Genomic DNA, 18,978 nt, shown 5'->3' with positions numbered 1-18,978 from the left:
ATTAACAATGTAACTTTGGGACAATTAGGTTGTCACGGGATTAAATACCCCAATAAATATAAAGGCTTTAAAATAGTATTAGCTACCCAGTGAATACTCAAATTAATATTCCCCAAGATTATTGTTCTCTGATCACCTTCTCTAAACTACCACCCCTTCTCACTTTCTTTCTCCTGCTTTGCTCTATGTCTTCCTCAAAATACAGATCATGGCCTGATACTAATTACTTGTCTATCTTTTTACTGTTTCCCTCACTGGAAGGTAAGCTGCATGGGGGCAGGGATTCTGCTCTGTTCATCACTGTTGCTCTGGTTCCCAGAAACAGTGTGTGGCATATGGAGAGCACTCAGTAAACCCTATATGAATAAACCAAAATGAATCTCTAGGATAGCAGGAGAGCATCTTGTCCCACATTCACTCCATTCTCCATTATATACCATGGCCCAGATACTGAGTGCTTCCCAGCTCTGCTCAGGAGCCCTTTCTGCCTTTATGATTCTCAAATTCCAAGTTCTGCTTGAATCATTTGTGTTGTCTCTAAACGTAGCAGATACCATGTGATGCTTAACCCCTTACTTCCAGAGAAAGGTGGAAGGTGGCACTCAGAAAGCCATTGGCCATCTCTGCCAGTGAGGGCCTATTGTAGAGTCCCCAGAAGTGATGGCCCTTTGGGAAGTAAGGGTTCCTCTGCCTCCTACCCTATCAAAGCCTTCATCTTCCCTTCTGGAGTGATATGTTCTGGGTCAACTTAACTGAGCTAGAACTACATTTTCCTGGCTGTCTTTCCCTGCATAATTCTGAGCCATGTGAGTTTGCATAAGATCTGGAAGATGGGTGTGAAGAGCTGCCTTTTTCTTTTCATGCTTGGATGCTTGATGCAGGGCACCAGGTGCTGTGGCAGTTCATGCACATTGTCACTGATCTGCTGGCTCACCTGGTTGGCCTGGGCTGCGTGGGGCTCTCAGCTCCTCAACCTCCATAGGCTTCTCCATTTCCTGACCCCAGGGCATGTTTAGCTCTACAATGAAGGATACTGGATTCTCCTACATGTCACTGAAATCGGCAGAGCTGGAGGCTCATCAGCTTCAGAAACCAATACCATTCAAGTTCAGCCTCATTGGTCTTCCCCATTCTACATCTGTCCTTCTTTCCTTCGGACTGCCCACCCAGCTGTAGGCTTACTTTAGGCCTCACATTGGATACAGATGCAAGAGTTGCATATAGAGTGTTTACCTGGCTCCCACAATTATGCCATGTTGTCCCCAAAAATGAATCCCATATTCTTTATTATTTCTAGTAGTCTGTTTCTCTGATCAAACCCTATCTCAGGCACTCTTTCATTTCCAGGTCCTACTTATGCTTCAAAGCCCTACTCACCTGCTACTTTCTCCCTGAAGCCTTCACAATCTCTTTTGTTGCGATTATTACTCTCTGCTCTTGAAGGTCTCATAACAATTTTTTTTTGCTACTGTAATTCGCTCACAAATATTTTTGGTCATATGCCAAATGCCAGGCACTGTTACAGAGACTTACCAATAAATAAAACAGATGAAAGTTTTTCTGCTTTGTATCAGTTATAGGAGTATTCTCTTTCTCCCTTTCTGGAAGGTAAAAGTAATCCCAGATATAATTTTTAAAATGTTATAAATCCTACAGCCAGTAACTGAGAACATGCTGCACAGTCATTTTCCTTTGCCTGAATCCTTTTTCTTTACTGTGTGTAACTGGGTACTAAAATCCAGCTGGTTGACAGGGCCCAGTGAGTCTGGTTCATTGCTGTGCACTTTCAAAAATGATGTCATTGACCAGCTTTTACAGTCTCCATGTGGACCGTAAGCTAAAAGGCCCAACTTTGCCTACTACTTTCAGGTATTTGTGGCATTAAAAATATCCTGGATAACTCCAATTCCTATAAAGCCCAGAAGCAAATATCACAATCTAAGCAAAACAGGTGAGACAGGTGAGACACCTGCTATGAATACATGTTCAGTATAATCCAGAGAAAATTGCACAATGTGGAACAGCAGCAACAATCAAAATAGCATAATATGACAATATAAATACATAATTATTAAAATTAGTCCAAGTTTCAAGAGGGAAATGGAAGAAATATTGGTAAACAGAAAGCAAAAAATACGTTGACAAAAACAATCCTAATGGTATCAGTAATCATGACAAACATGAACTGGCTAAGTTCAACATGTTATCTATCCTGGAAAAAAGAACCATTCCTGAAAACTCTAATAATGAACCTGTAGGCATCTAATAATGAAGCCTGAAAACATGCAAAATGTTCAGAACTATTAAGGAGAAATGGGTAAATTTGTAACTGTATGCGAGAATTTAATAACTACCTATCAGAACTGATATATGAAGTAAACTACATGAGCTAGGGTATAGAAGATTTGAACAACAAGATTAGTAAGCTAAACCTAAGAGGTAAAAAAAAATGCTAATCAGTGCTAACATTTATATGGTGCTAAGTGTTGCCAGGCCCTCAGCTCTATGAGCTGAGCAGCATCATCCCATTTTAAAGGTGATGAAACTGAGGCAGGAGAGGATATACAAGCTCCCCAAGATCATACAATGAATATATCACAAAGCTAAAATTCAAATATAGCCAACCCCTGAACAACATAGATTTGAACTGTGAGGGTCCACTTAACTATGGATTTTTTTCTCAGTAAATACAGCACAGTATTATAAATGTATTTTCCCTTCCTTATGATTTTCTTAATAACATTTTCTTTTCTCTAGCTTACTTTAAAATATGCATTGACTGGGATGCCTGGGTGGCTCAGTGGTTGAGCGTATGCCTTTGACTTAGGGCATGATCCTGGGGTCCGGGATCGAGTCACACATCAGGCTCCTTGCAGGGAGTCTGCTTCCCCCTCTACCTGTGTCTCTGCCCCTCTCACTCTGTGTCTATCATGAATAAATAAATAAAATCTTTAAAAAATAAAATATGCATTGACTGTTTATGTTATCGGTAAAGCTTCTTGGTCAACAATAGGTCATTAGTAGTTAAGTCTTTGGGAAGTCAAAAGTTACATGTGGATTTCTAATTATGCAAGGGAGTTGGTACCCCTAATACTAGCATTATCCAAGGGTCAATCATATACTTAAATGACCAAACTGAGAATATAGGTTTCTTTTCTATCACATAGGGAACATTTAAAAGGACCTCATGGGGTGCCTGGGTGGCTTAGTCAGTTAAGCTCTGACTTCAGCTCAGGTCATGATCTCAGGGGCCTGGTATCACTCCCTGCCCAGTGGGGAGTCTGCTTGTCCCTCACCCTTTCCCTCTGCTCTCCACCACTCGTGCTCTCTATCACATAAAGATAAAATTCTTTTTAAAAAATGACCCCACAAAAGTCTACAAACAAATCTCACCACAGTTCCAAGTGTTGACGCTCTACAGACCAGGTAATCTGATGACAATGCAATAAAATCAGAAAGCAACAAGTAAGTAGATTTTAAAAAGTAAACTCTGAGATATAGCTAAAGACACACACTTAGAGGGAAATTTACAGCTTTCACTGTATTTATTAGAAAACATTCAAGAAGTTAGAAAAAGAATAACCAAAGAAACCCTAAGTAAGTAGAAGGAAAGAGATACAAAAGACAAAATTAATGACATAGAAAAGAAGAGATCCGAGCAACACATCTGAAAGCTGGCTTTTTGAAAAGACACATGAAGCCTGATCAAGAAAAAAAGAAGAAGAAACTTGAAGCAATATGAATAATGGACAAATATCTCAAGAAAGTTATTATAGAGATGAAAAGGAATTTCAAATGTACTCTGAGACTGTGAAAGGAAATGTACAGGATGTAATTTCTGGGCCACCTTATCAACAGCTGATGTATTTAAAGGCATCCTGGGCAGGAGTCCAGAAACAGGAGAGGGTGGAAAATGCTATAAGAAGCTGATGATGTACCGGGATGACTACACCGGCTCCCAGCTGCCTCACATTTTTCTATTCCCCTATGTTAACTGATGGAGCCTAGAACTCTGTAAGGTGGGCAGGAAAGATATTGCCATCCTTGTGTTACAGGTAAGGATGTGAGATCAGAGAAGTAGTCCAGCTCCTTGCCTCGGGTCACTTGATCCCTGGACCCCTGGATCGTCCCATTCCCTGCCATGTGATTCCATGTACCCACAATGGTACTCAGCACTGCCACGTTGGCAAGATCACCAGCTGCCAGCATCAAGCACATCCTACAAATGTCCAGTGAGAAGTATCTGTGAAACAGACACTTAAAATCAATCAGAGAGGGACTTCTGGGTGACTCAGCGGTTGAGCATCTGCCTTTGGCTCAGGGCGTGATCCTGATCCCGGGATCGAGTACAACATCAGGCTACCTGTGGGGAGCCTGCTTCTCCCTCTGCCTATGTCTCTGCTTCTCTATCTGTGTTTCTCGTGAATAAATAAATAAAATCTTTTAAAAAAATCAACCTGAGAGATAAAGGTTGTTTTCCTAATCAACAGGGACATGAGCTCAGTAATCCTTTCTGTCCAATTGCTTTGTTCCATCTCCCAGGCCCAGAGACAGGGGCATCCTGTCCAAAGAAGAAGGTGAGGGATCCCTGGGTGGCGCAGCGGTTTGGCGCCTGCCTTTGGCCCAGGGCGCGATCCTGGAGACCCGGGATCTAATCCCACGTCAGGCTCCCGGTGCATGGAGCCTGCTTCTCCCTCTGCCTATGTCTCTGCCTCTCTCTCTCTCTCTCTCAATCTCTCTCTCTCTCTGTGACTATCATAAATAAAAAAAAAAAAAAGAAGAAGGTGAGTCCTCCTCTCTCTCTGTAAGTAATTGGAGAGGGACCCGAGTGTTCTTCTAAATCATCCTCCAGTCATGGCTAATGTTTGAAGGGGTTTCTAATCCAATCTTTAACTACTGGGGCTCAAAATGGTACCCTCAACTCCATTCATTCAGTTGTCATGTCACGTATCATTCTGTGTACAAGATGGTGCTAAACATCTGCCACATGCAGGTCCATTAGATCCTGGAAAGGTAAAGATAAGAACACATAGTTCTTGATTTCAGCAAACTTATGGTTCAGCAGGGGGGACGCATAGACCATAAAAATGTCAAAAATATTTCCCTCCTTTCTCCCCCTACATAAGTACCTGGCATTTGACGTCAAAGTCCGTCATTCAAAAGGCCCTAGGGTGCCATCAGGGTATTTCACAAATGGACAAGACCATGGAGATCAACAGTTGACTGAATGAGTGCTTTCAAGCCCACTGATACTCGTGTCAGTGGTGTACTCCTCTCTGACCTTCAAATGGAAAAGAATCTCCATCTGCCGTTTTCCTGGTTATCTGCTTGGGATCTCAGTGTCTTCCTCCCAGGAACGACCCTGAGCCACTCCTGGTGTATCCAGGGTTATCGGTCCCCAAGTCACACTCCTGGTTTCCCCACGAGGCATTTTGCTCCAATTCCGCCCAGTGCTCTCTGTCCAGGACCAAAATGGCCTGGGCATAAGGTGTGCACAGAAAAATAAACAGTCCTGCTTCTCCTCCAACCATCCATCACAAAAGTCTCCTCCCAACTACTCCCAAGCAAAGAGCTGTTTATTTTAAACCTGTGTTCACATTAGGTCTTCATCTTTCATCTTCCAGGCAGTTAACCTCTTCTGGATTATTTCTATTTTAAAGGAACACCCACGCCCAGGAAATCTCCTGGAAGGGAATATTCAAAGTCATTCTGAAGTTCAGTTGACAATCTTTCAAAGTTAGCATTATGTACATCTTAAAATAGAACACTTAATGCAATGAGGTTTTGCTGAAATGATTACAGGGGACTGTAATAGATACTATAAAGTCACCTTACATTTACAGGATCTTAAACAGTTTTGAAAAGTGCCTTCATATGCATTCTTCTGTTCATTACCACACATCTCTGGGTGTGGAGCCAAGTAGGGATTATCGCCGCCACTTTACTAAAGAGAAGCAGTATAGTGTCAAGGTTTGGAGAATGGGTCTCAATTTCCCTATCTGTAAAATGAGAACAATAATGACACTTGTCTATCAGGGTTGCTGTGGGGCTGTGTAAAGTACTATGTTCTTGGCACACTGTCAGGGCCTTGTCTGTGTTTGCTACTCAGAGTAATAAGGAAACTGATCTCAGTATTTAGACATGGCTGAGGTCCCCAAACGAGTCTGGGGGAAAGCCGGGGTAGAACCCGTGTCTTAACCCTCAGGCCGGAGCTGTTGTCCACCCTATCCTGTCTTCCCAACTTCAGCAAATCTCAGCCTGATTCTCAGCCGAGAATCTCTCCACAGAGTAAATCTTTAGGGCAGCCTACCTTGTTCCATGTCAGATAGGATCGGACCCCTCTACTCACACCACACAGAGGGTACACTGCAGTTGTTTGAGGGCTTAGGGATTATTTGCCCACTCCCAGGACAGCTGACACTCTTGGCTTCATATGATCCACCAGGTCTGCTACATGGTAACAGCTGCCCAGCACACTGCACAGGACCTCCTGGGAGCCGAGGACACTTCTCAGGCCTGGGAGAGCTTCAGAGTACCCCCCCCACCCCGTTTCTCTTCCTACAGGCCTTGGGGATTCCACCTTGGGGCCTTTCCCTGTGCTCCTTCCCCCTGCCCAGTCCCTTCCTGGTGAAGTCCTCAACTTTCAGTGTCCAGGCAGATGGTGGCAGATGTCACTCCTCTGTGGACCTTCCTGGACTACCCTGAGCAGAAGCCTGCCTCTCCCATATTGGCTGCAAAGAATCTCTCTGCCATTATTACAGTATTTATTGTACCAGCTTATTATTTAAGTAAATACTTTCCCCCCCACTAGAAATGGAATTCTCCAAGGACCCAGCCTGGGGTTTATTTACCCCAGCATCCAGCCCCCATGCCCTGCATAGACACCACATGTAAATATTTGTTGAGGCTAAAAGACTTGAAACATAACGACTGCAAATGACTCTCCTTTTTCTTCTGGAGGGATACAAGCATGAGAATCTGTGCAAACTTTCCTCCTTTTCTGCCCTAGTTCACTGTGACCCAGGCACCAGAGGAGCCTACCAGAAAAAAGTTTTCCTTCAGAATTACTAAGACTGACATGGCTTCCTGAAAACCAATGAATAAAACTATGTATCTAAGAGAATCAAAGAGATTTGAAATGAGAGATCAGGACAAAAGGTTCAGCAAAGTCCCCAGCTAACCCTGCCAGGGGACAGAGCCACACCCATATTTGGCAACTGTACAATCTGGGAGTGGAGTGAAAACAGCTCGGCTCTCAACTGATGTTATTATTTATATCTCTCTTGACTCACCACAGTTCTTTGGCAGAAGAGCCAAGGGCCTAAATCAATACTCCTGAGTCATGAACAAACTTAAATTTTATAGCCCCTTGTCACTCCCTGTGTAGTGCCAGCTATGATTGCACTACAGGGGACTACTCACACATCTTCTACACCAGCCCGAAAAATTCTCTAGGACTTCATATCTCTAGGGCCTAAGCCAAGCTTCAACTCACTTGGCTGGCATATAGTTGGCTTGCCAAAAATATTTGAACTAAATTCCAAATTTTCTCTGATTGGTCATGTTGAGAAAGTTTTATATTGCACTGTGTTGGCCACGTTGTGGGGAAACAGGCACTCACATGTGCTGCCATTGGGTGTGTGCACTGGGACGTCATTGATGGAAGGCAATGTCATCTAATTATCAAAGTTAAAAACGCACGTGCCCCTGGACCCAGAAAATTCTACAATCATGAGTTAGCATCCACCAAGCATTTACACATGCTGGGTACTTTCTGACACTGTACATATATGAATTCATATGAATTCATTTAATCCTCACAAAAGCCCTCTGAAGTAGATGGTATCATTGCCCCAATTTTACAGATGAAGAAGATCTAGTAAAGAGCCTTTAAAGCCCAGGCATCTGGTTTAGGGTGAGCTTGCCTAACTGCTATACTACACTATATCCCTCTACAGAGCTAGCCGCCGAAGTACTATCCGTAATGGAGAAAACCTACTTAAATATCTATCACAAGGGAAAAGTTAAATACATTACAGTTTTTCTGGACAAGGGGATACTAGGCAGTTTTTCTTTAAAAAAAAATGAGATTGATATGGAATTGTACTGATCTCCAAGCTATGAAAATTTAAGGTAGAAAAAGTAGAGCACAGGAGGGTATGCTACCATTTGTAGAAAAAATAATATATTCATAATTATGCTTGCCTATGCATGGTATATAGCTCTGAGCAGATACACAAGAGATAAAACAAAACAGACAGGAAACTATTGAGAGGAGGACTGCTTTCCACTGTGTACCTTTATATACACTCATGGATTAATGATTTGAAAAGAAAACAATTTAAAAGAACAAACCATACCTGCAAAGCACATAATAGTTGCCTAGGAGAAAGCACAGCACCAGATGTTTAATTCTATTACTAAATGTCCACCCAGTTTTAAAGCTGTTGGTTTATGAATGCTTCTCTCTTCCAGAACCTAGCTCAAAGGCTGGCACCTCCTAGTTATTCCACAAATCACTGTGGAATGAATAAATGACACACATGCAGAGTTGAATCAAATGGAACTGATGTTCACTGAGGTTCCAAGTGCAGTTCTATGTATGAGGGGTGTGTACAGCTCTTTAGAAACCAGGTTCATGAGAGATGATGTTCTAGACCAAGAAGGGCAGGAGGAGAGCCAAATTTCAGGGTGAACCAACACATGGTTGTCAACATGCACTAGTATTTTGAACTACTTCAGGACTCTTAGCTACAGTAGTGGTTCTCAACTGGAGGCAATTTTGTTCCCAGGAGACATTGGACAACATCTGGGAGACATTGGGGAAATGCTACTGGCATTTGGTAGGTAGTGGCTGGGGACAAGGCAGAGAAATCCTGAGTTGTCATAACAGCTCTGGCACTTATTCTTCTGCCCTGGAATATACCTAGAACTTCTACATGTGTGTATTCTCCCCTGAAAATACAGCCAATGCACAATCTTCCTGAGCTTATCAACCTTATTTTCACTGGAATCTCATCGCTCAGGAGCCCAGCCAACTCTGTACCATCTTCCTGCCACAGTCACCTTGAGGAGCTGAGAAATATTGGAATATTTGGGGACAATCTTTCCGAGAAATCTCACAGGGTGCTGGTGGAAAGTCCAGCTGTCCCCCGGGCCAGTTCTTCCAGAAGAATGCCAGCTCATGAGGCTGGGTCTTGAGAAACTGAGGGAGAATGAAAACACCTGCATATTTCTCAGGCAGACCCCATCAGAAAGGATGCAGTGCCCAGATCAGGAAGGACCAGCGCCATCGAGGAAGGTGTGTCTGCTCCACTGGCCTTCACCTGCAGGCATATGTGGGAGCCACGAGGGCTGCTCCAGCATTCTCCCCCAGGCTGCGTGTCAGAGGGGGAAACACAGGGTGTCCTGGCTGCCTGTCCCAACCCCAACGCAGAGTTGAGGTCTGTTTTATCTGGGAGGCATCCTGGACATGTGTCGATACTCTCACAAGGAGAGTGGGGGATCAGAGACACGGAGCCAATGGTTCTGTCCTGTCTTGGCTGCTCATATGCCTGTGACCATGGGGCAAGCCACCCAAATTCTCTGGCCTTCAGTTTCTTCCTCTGTAAAATCAGTGCCTTACAGAGTCATTGCAAAACTACAAAGCGGTTATAGATGGGGGCTATGGCTAGAACCAACCAAGCCTCATACAAATGCTGTCATTCAAATCCATATCCACCAGGTTTTTGGCTCATTTTTACCCCGGTGAATATGTCGTTAAGTATGGGCTATGCCATGGGGCTGCTGGCAGGACCAGGGCTCAAGCTCTGGAAGTCTGGGGTCAAGGGAGAGAAACTGCGATTCCTATAGACACTCAGGCACATGGATATTGTGAATAAGAGATGGGTGAGGATGAAGCAATGAGATTCAGACTCGCTTACGTGTGTCTTCCCGACCGGAGCTGGGCTGAAAATTCGGGACAGTAATCAAATCAAATTTTTCAGATGGTGGGCTTTTGATGGCTCCTGGTGCAAAGGTTAATAGGGAATGCTGAACCAAGAGAGTCATTCAAGCCAGGACACTCAAACACCAACGTCACGGGAGTTATTTACGTGTTTGACATCATGCAACAAATGTCAAACAAGTGCTTACGTTCTGCACTAAATTGTGGCCCCGGAAAGATATACTCAAGTCCTAGCCCCCAATTCCTATTAATGGGACCTTATTTGTATATAAGCTTTGGTGGATATAATTAGTTGAGATGAAGTCATAGTGGATTCGAGTGGACCCCACGCAAGGGTCCTGGTGTCCGTAGAAGAATGCCATATGAAGACCCAGAGGCACAGACACAGGGCAGAAGGCCACAGGGGGACAGAGGCAGGGCTTGAAGCATCTGCAAACCATAGAACACCCCAGACTGCCAGCAGCCATCAGGAGCTGGTAGACAGGCATGCAGGAGACTCTCCCTCAGAGCCTCCAGAAGGAACCAACCTTGCTGACACCTTGACTTGGGCCGTCTAGCCTCCAAAACTGTGAGACAACCCATTTCTGTGGTTTAAGCCACCAAGTGTGTGGTAATTCATTATGGCGGCCCCAGGGAAGTAAAACAGCTTATCAGGAGCCGACAAAAGACCGCCAGGAACCAGCTTCGGCCCTGCAGTGGTGTCCCTACAAGGGCAGCCTCATGGGAAGGGCTAGTGTGACAGTAACGGACACCTCAGACGCCGGGCGAGGCGGCCGGGGGGTTATTACGATGCTTCCTGCTGGGCGGAACCGAAGGCCGCCTCTGGGCGAGCGCCCTTTTATCTGCCAGGCAAGCTGCTCTCAGACAGGGAGAGAAGATTGCATCTGACAAGCCTTGTTCTTTTTCAAACCACACGGATAATTACTCAGAACTCTATTTTCTTCATGGTTTTTGCAAATGGATTTTGTGGTTTGGTGTGTTTTTTTTTTTTTTTTTCAGGCATTTTGGCAGCTCTGGGGGCGGGGGGCAATGAAAGAACCCATTAATGTCAGCATGTGTCACTGGGATGATGAAGTGCTGAGAGAAGAGAAATATCCTAATTAAAGCAGAAAAAAAAAAAAAAAAAAAAAAGAGGTTACCTGGGTCTCTAAAATGCTGCAATGCTGGCAGTCCAATTCCTGGGGCCTTTCTTTGCCTCTTCCGGGTCGTACCTTATTCTGTTGGATAAATTCTTCCAATCTTAAAACCTAAAATAGAAGAAAAGAAACACTTAGTAATGAGACAAAGTCCCATCTCCTGATAGGGTCATTAATCCGGGAAACCATTCTCCTGGGTGAATTGGTTCTGGGGACACTGCCCCATTAGACAACTTGTAAAGATGTTTCTGGAAAGGCCATTTCTAATTGGCTGGTTGCTTCTTCCTAAAAAAGATGAACATGGCAGGTTTATAGTACTCTATACTTCCCTTTAAATTATGTATATAAATACATTCATACAGGAGCTGTAGGGAGGTTTTCATTGGTTTTCATATCATTTCTGAAAGGTCACTCTATTTTTTTTTTTTAAAAGTTAGTTGGTAAGGAATAGCAATAATATTTAAGAATTATACCAAAGAAAGGTGGCTAAAAGATGCTATTAAATCATATAGCCCTAATTATGATGATTATTGTTAGCCAATTAATTATATAGAGTATTTGATTAAACAAACTGGCTTCTAGAGTAAAGAAGAACAAGGTGTTCTAACTCAGATGTTGCTAACAAATCTTTGTGGGGGGGCATCTGGGTGGCTCAGTGGTTGAATGTCTGCCTTTGGCTCAGATTGTGATCCCGAGGTCCTGGGATCCAGTCCTGCATCAGGGTCCCCCACGGGAAGCCTGCTTCTCCCTCTGCCTCAGCCCCTGCCTCTCTCTGTGTCTCTCATGAATAAATAAATAAAATCTTAAAAAAAAATCTTTGTAGGAAACTTAATACTTCTCAGGCCCTATGCCAGGTATGAGAACGTAAGAGAGGGGGACAGAGCAAGAAGGTAAGAGAAAAAAATATAGCCCATGCTCCCAGGAGCTGTCATTTTATGGGTAAGGCAGACACATGGTTATAATCATAGAAACATTCAGAAGACAAAATAATAATAGTATCATTAATGATGTGTTTGCTCTGCCAGGCACAGACCTAAGTATTTTACAGTATAAACTCTTTTAATCCTCACAACAACTACTATGAGACACAAATTACTACAGAGAATTTACAGCAAAACACTATGCCCAGGGGAGTCTAGGGCAACTTTTGGGGCAGTGAAGGATGAATAGGAGTCCATCAGTGGAGAGGGTGAGAATGAACATTCCAGGCAGTAGGAACAGCAGGTGCAATGGCAGAGGAAGGTAGGATGTGTGCAAGGACTGAGGAAAGTTCCATGCAGGAGTGGGTGGGAGGAAACAGAGTCCTGGGGGGTAGTGGTAGGAATTAGGTTAGGCCCCAATTATGAAAAACATGGAAATTAAAGATCTGGTGGGAAGGAGTAGTGGGGCCTTGAACAGATTTGGGTTTTAGAAGGCTAGTTCTGGAATTAGCTGGTGCAGGGAGAATGTGGAGGCAGGGAGATACAGGCCAAGGCTCTTGCAAGACCCTAGGGAACATCAGAGAAGAATAAGATTATGAAAATATTTATACTGCATCTTGCTAAGGCTTATGAAATAGTCAAAGGAGTCCTATGCAATTGTTTATGTAACATCTACAAGAGGTAAAGAAAAAGAGTCTAGGTGAGCCATCCTGGAGGTCTGATAAAGAGAGGGGGGTACCGAGGCCTTCAGTGGTAGGACCCACAGGACGTAACAACTGACTGGATGAGACAATGGGAAAGGGTGGGGGCTCCAGGTGAAGAAGGAGGAGCAGGAGAGGAAGAGGAGTTCAGGGCTGACTCTTCCATTTCTAGCTTTGTTTAGCGGGAGCACAGATGATGTCACCACTAGCATGGTGGGAGAAGTGAAGGATGAAGAGCAGGCCTGAGGTGCTCTGTCAAGGTCAGCCTCTGGGCTGTGCCAGCCACCTGCAGATACTCAGGTCCTAAATGGTCTTCGGTCATCAAAGATGCTGCATACTGTGCTTGAGGGAGTATTAGCATAATGGTTAAGAGTGGGGACTTCAGAGCCGTGTTATCCCGGTTAGTATCCTGGATAGTAGTATCCCGCTACTCATTACCTGTGTGGCTTTGAGGAAGTTATTTAGCTTCTCTGTGCCTCAGTTTGCTCATCTGTAAACCAGGGATAAGAAGAGCACCCACCTTGTACAATGGTGGTGAGGATTAAATGTTAATATATATAAGCAGCTTTAGATAGTACCTTAATAGCAGGCAACAAAATTCACCACTGAAAGGGGTTGTCAGGGGCATTCAGAGAAATAGTCATAGGCAGGGGACCCCTGTGTCCCATGTCTGAACATGACTGGGCTGGTCCCACACACCTATGTGAAGCCTCCTTAAGCTCTGCAGAGCAGCATAGCCCAGATCCAATGTGAAAATCAGCAGTGCAACTCAACAGGGAGGGAGCAAGAGGGGGAGAGAAATGGGCATCTTTCCTGGGCCACCACCTTGGGCTGAGGTGGAGCAGAAGCCTCTGGAGCACAGACTTTCCACCAGGACCTCTCCTCCAGAGCCCCTGATATACCAAGTCCAAGGCATAGCATGCCCACCTTTTAGAAAAATGATCGCTTGTGACATAGAAGAAAAGGTTGGAGGAAAGCATAATGTGTACACGTGTCATTCAGCTGAAGGGATAACATATCATAAATACAGCTGCCACCTCCAAGCTTCGCCCACCACCCTCTCTCCCTTCTAGAAACAACCACCGGTTCAGAATTTTCTGTAATTCTCCAGCATGTCTCCAGACTGAACCCATTATGTATTCCTAAGCAATCCATACTGTTTTGCACACGGCTTCTAGATTCTTTATGATCTTATTTATCTATTCATGGGAGACACACGCAGAGAGAGAGGCAGAGACATAGAAAGAAGGAGAACCAGGCTCCCACAAGGAGCCCGCTGTGGGACTCCATCCCAGGACCCCAGGATCACACCCTGAGCCAAAGGCAAACGCTCAATGGCTGAGCCACCCAGGCATCCCGGCTTTTAGATTCTTAAAAGCTCCCCCAGGAAGTTGTGGTGCTCGGTCAGGGCTGAGGAACCAATTTCATGGGCTCCTGAAGGGATGGTGGACTCAGGACTCATCTGGAAGGTGCGAAGGAGGGCAGGGGAAGCAAGGAAAATGCTTTACATTTTTGTGTGTGTGGGGGTTCTAATTAGGCTCAAGAATGAAGCCTGTTTCCAATCCTTCCCTTGAGTTCCCTCCATATAATGGTCAACAGGTCTTTTAAACTTTGACCTTGGGTGGTAGGTGGTCTGGACAGGTGAACCCACATGGCAAACTGTGATGTTCAGCTGGCCTACGGGCATTCTCTACTTCCTCCCTTGCCTGCCTCCACTCTGCCTTCCCAGGCTGGCCTCATGACACAGATGTTACCAATGGGAAGAGGAGTCAGTGGGAGCCCTCTGGGAGGGCTTGTGGTTTCCTGATGAAGTGTGCAGGCCTAGACATCACCGCCCCTCCCTGCTTTCTGGTGTAAATTTGGACCTGACAACAGAGTGATGACAGTCATTTTCCAAGCCTGGGGGAATCTGAGCTGACTTCTCCATTAGATGCAGCAGGCACAGGGCCTAGGGCCCACAGTACTTTTAGAAGCTATGACAATATCTGAATTTCTTTTAAAGTCAGAAGGTAAAAATGCAGCTTGGTTATATTAATTTTTATACCAATAAAATATAATTTTAATATTTTTTTCAATAGAGGAAGGAGCCCCATGAAGTCAAAAGCAGCAAATACCCAGGAAAGTGAGGACATAGCCCAGGGGGAGAAGAGACTGTGGGAATCTCAAATATACTAGGCCTGATATCATCATTTAGCCACAGAATCAGCCCCAGCAGCCTGCTGCCTCCTTCTTTTATGTGAGACATTAAACGCCTCTTTGTTAAAACTCCATAAATCAGGCTCTCTGCTACTCAAAGCTAAATTTATGCCCCTTGAGACAGATTTCTTGTCAGGCTGAAATCCTTTCCTTTCTTCCATGGATGCGGAATGTTTGGAAGTCAGGCCAGTTTTCTGAGATTCCTGGCAACTCAGTTAACCAAGACTAGTAATTCAGAATTTACCTCGAGCAGAGAATTCTGGAGCTTCACATTTAGGGCTGCTTTCTCTTCTTCCAGCTGCTTGATTTCATTTTCTGACTTCTTTTTCACTTCCTCCAACTGTGCTTCTACTTCCTAAATGATGATTAGAAGAGTTATTCATACAAGGTATGAATGCATAGACAGAACATGTACATATTCATACCCTGCCTTATCCCAAAGGGATTCAAAGAAGCTTACAACAAAGATCACAGGATACAAAATTAATATACAGAAATCCATTGCATCTCTATACAGTAATAATAAGGCAGTGGAAAGAGGAATTAAGAAAACAATCCCATTTACAATTGCACCAAAAAGAATAAAATACCTAGGAATAAAGTTTACCAAGGAAGTGAAAGACTTCTACTCTGAAAACTATAAAACATTGATGAAAGAAATTGAAGACAACACAAACAAATGGAAAGATAGTTCACGTTCACAGATCGGAAGAACAAATATTGTTAACATGTTCATACTACCCAAAGCAACCTACACATTTAATGCAATCCCTATCAAAATATCAGTAGCACTTTTCACAAAACTAGAACAAATAATCCTAAAGTTTGTAATTTGTATAGAACCACAAAAGACCCCAAATAGCCAACGTTATTTTGAAAAAGAATAAAACTAGAGGTATCACAATTCCATATTTCAAGATAAACTACAAAGCTGTAGTAATCAAGACAGTATGGTACTGGCACAAAAAGACACATAGATCAGTGAACAGAATAGAAAGCCCAGAAATAAGCCCACAATTATATGCCCAATTAATCCTTGACAAAGGAATCAAGAATATACAATGGGAAAAAGACCATTTCTTCAACCAGTGGTGTTGGGAAAACTGGACAGCTACATGCAAAAGAATAAAACTAGACCACTTTCTTATGCCATACAAAAAATAAATTAAAAATGGATTAAATACCTAAATGTAAGACCTGAAGCCATAAACATCCTAGAAGAGAATAAAGGCAGTAATTTCTCTGACATTAACCATAACAAAATTTTTCTAGATTTGCCTCCTAAGGCAAGAGAAAAAAGAAAAGCAAAAATAAACTACTGGGACTACATCAAAATAAAAAGCTTCTGCAAAGGAAATAATCAACAAAACTAAAAGACGATCTATTGAATAGGAGAAGATACTTGCAAATGACATATCCAATGAAGGGTTGGAATCCAAAATAAATAAAGAACATACAACTCAGAGTGCCAGGCTGGTTCAGTCTGTAGAGTGTGTGACTCTTGACCTTGGGGTTGTAAGTTCGAGTGTCTCAGTGAGTGTAGAGATTACTTACAAATAAAATCGTTAAAAAAAATAAACATACAACACCAAAAAAACAAATAATCCATTTAAAAATGGGCAGAAGACATGAACAGATATTTCTCCAAAGAAGACATCCAGATGACCAACAGACACATGAAAAGATGCTCCACACCGCTTGTCATCGGGGAAATGCAAATCAAAACCACAATGAGGTATCACCTCATACCTGTCAAAACCTGTCAACAACACAAGAAACAGCAAGTGTTGGCAAGGATATGGAGAAAAATGAACCTCTGTGTACCATTGGTGGGAATGTGAAGTGAAGTCACGATGCAAAACAGCAAGAAGATCCTCAAAACTTTAAAAATAGAATTACTATATGATTCAGTAATTAGACTATTGGATATATACCCAAAGAATACAAAAACGCTGGTTCAAAGGGATACATGCATCCCTGTGTTTATAGTAACATTATTTAAAATAGCCAAGTTATGGAAACACCCCATGTGTCCATTGACAGATGAATGGATAAAGAAGATATCAGACACACACACACACACACACACATGCACACACACAGGAATACTACTCAGTCATAAAAAAGAATGAAATCTTGCTATTTGCAGCAATATGGATGGATCTAGAGAGTATAATGTTAAGTGAAATAAGTCCGACTTAGAAAGACAAATACCATATGATTTTACTCACATGTGGAATTTAAGAAACAAAACAAACATACAGAGAAAAAAAGAGACAAATCAAAAAACAGACTCTTAACTACAGGGAACAAACAGATGGTTACTGGAGGGGAGGTGAGTGGGAAAGAGTATACTTATCATGATGAGCATTGAGTAATGTAAAGAATTGTTGAATCAGTATATTGTACACCTGAAACTAATATAACCCTGTATGTTAACTATACTGAAATTAAATTTTTTAAAAATGATTGATTAATAATTTAAAAAGTCACTGGAATGAGTAAGTCTAGAGTAAGTAGCATTTTATATAAACCATTACTTCATTCTTGGCACTGACTTCTGTATCTCAGCTTTTATATTATTTAAAGGAAATAACTGTACAGTTATTAAATTCGACTTCAAGTTAAAAAAAGAAGTTTGCAATAGTCATAAAATATAAGAAAACATAAATTAGAAATACACAATAGGGTCAAAAGAAAACAAATGTTAAGATTATACCCCAAATCTGATATATATTAGGGTGGGACATGGTAGACATCTGGGTTTAGGTTTTATAGTGTCAAGTAAGAAAAGAATGCTCATTACTGACACAATTCTCAGTGTTCCATAAGTCAAGAAGCCAACTATGTTCTCAGATTCAGGGAAATACTAAAATCAGAACAAAATTTTCTTGTGGTCTTCCCAACAGTTTCCATACTTTAGTCAAAATGATGGGGCTCACGGGGTTGCTTCCTCCACGGTTCCGCACCACAGCCTGACAGCTTTACACAGAAGATCCAGATAGAGGAATGTTCTGGGGACCATACAAATGGCACAGCCTTTTAGCTGTGTGATCTTGAGCACATTTCCTACCCTCTCTATGACTCATTGTGTTCCTTCCATGCCCAGTACAGTTCTGGCTGGGTAAGGGATGGATAAATAATAAGTACTACTATTACTCTGATAGATGCCTACCATTTCCAATCTAGCTTATTTGGGGAGAAATCTTGTAAGTATCTAGAAGAGTGGATGAAATGTTCCTCTTAGTTGGCCTTTACAAGTAGATAACAGGTCACTGATTCAACAGATATTTATTGAAACTCCAGATACTTATTGAGACCTACCATTTGTCAATGTTCTCAGAGCTGGAGATAAGAAAAGACAAAACATCTACTTGCCAGGAGCTCATGTCGGCATAAAAGATGCAGCCAAGTCAATGGGTGAAATGTAGTACACGCCATTTTGGATGGCAACAAGCGCTCAGGAGAAATAACAAGGCAGGAAAAGGAGCTATGGAGGGTCGAAGGGATTGGGTTCAGTTCACATAGGTTGGCCAGACAAATCCTTGGGAGAAAGCGACTCTGGAGCAAAGGCCTGTATTAAGGAAGAAGGCTAGCCAACGAGATGTCTTGGTGTGAGAACACCGGGACCTGCACAGGCCCTGGAATGTTCTAAGGACACAGAGGAGGCCTCTGTGACTGGAGTGGAGTGACAGAGGGGGAAGAGGATGTGAGGGTAAGAGGACACGGGGAAGACCACAGGAAGCCTCATACATTATGGTAAAGATAGATCAGTAAGATGAAAGCCAACATTTGGAAGTGGAGTGATATGACTCAGCTCTAGCAAAGTCACTTGGCTTCTGTCTTGAGGACAGACTGAAGGGGGGAGGGGAAAGGCAGGGCAGCAGGCAAGCCAGTGAGGGCGCTCAGGCAGGAACCCAGGCGGGAGCTGAAGGGGGCTGGACCTGGCGACAGGCATAGAACCACAGATGTTTTCTCAGTAGACTGCTAGCATCTTGAAAAGGGAAGCGCTGAGGACAACACCAAGGTTTCTAACTCAAGCAGGGGGACGATGGTGCTGCCATTAACACAGATGAGGA

The 18,978-nt window shown here is 43.1% G+C and overlaps 1 protein-coding gene across 1 annotated transcript in view; it reads right to left on the bottom strand.

The window, feature by feature from the left end:
- Positions 1 to 18,978, bottom strand: part of FAM184B (family with sequence similarity 184 member B) — a 132,481-nt gene that overhangs the window by 31,355 nt on the left and 82,148 nt on the right. The window contains exons 6-7 of the mRNA XM_025438386.3: positions 15,144 to 15,254; positions 11,086 to 11,193 (exon numbers count right to left, since the gene is read on the bottom strand). Coding sequence (XP_025294171.3) covers positions 11,086 to 11,193; positions 15,144 to 15,254 — 219 coding nt within the window. The remainder of the gene's footprint in view (positions 1 to 11,085; positions 11,194 to 15,143; positions 15,255 to 18,978) is intronic.

The sequence above is a fragment of the Canis lupus genome, chromosome 3 (genome assembly GCF_003254725.2).
Source record: "Canis lupus dingo isolate Sandy chromosome 3, ASM325472v2, whole genome shotgun sequence".
Lineage (NCBI taxonomy): Eukaryota > Metazoa > Chordata > Mammalia > Carnivora > Canidae > Canis > Canis lupus.
The sequence above is the reverse complement of the archived record's forward strand: the minus strand, read 5'-3'. Positions and strand labels throughout refer to the sequence as shown.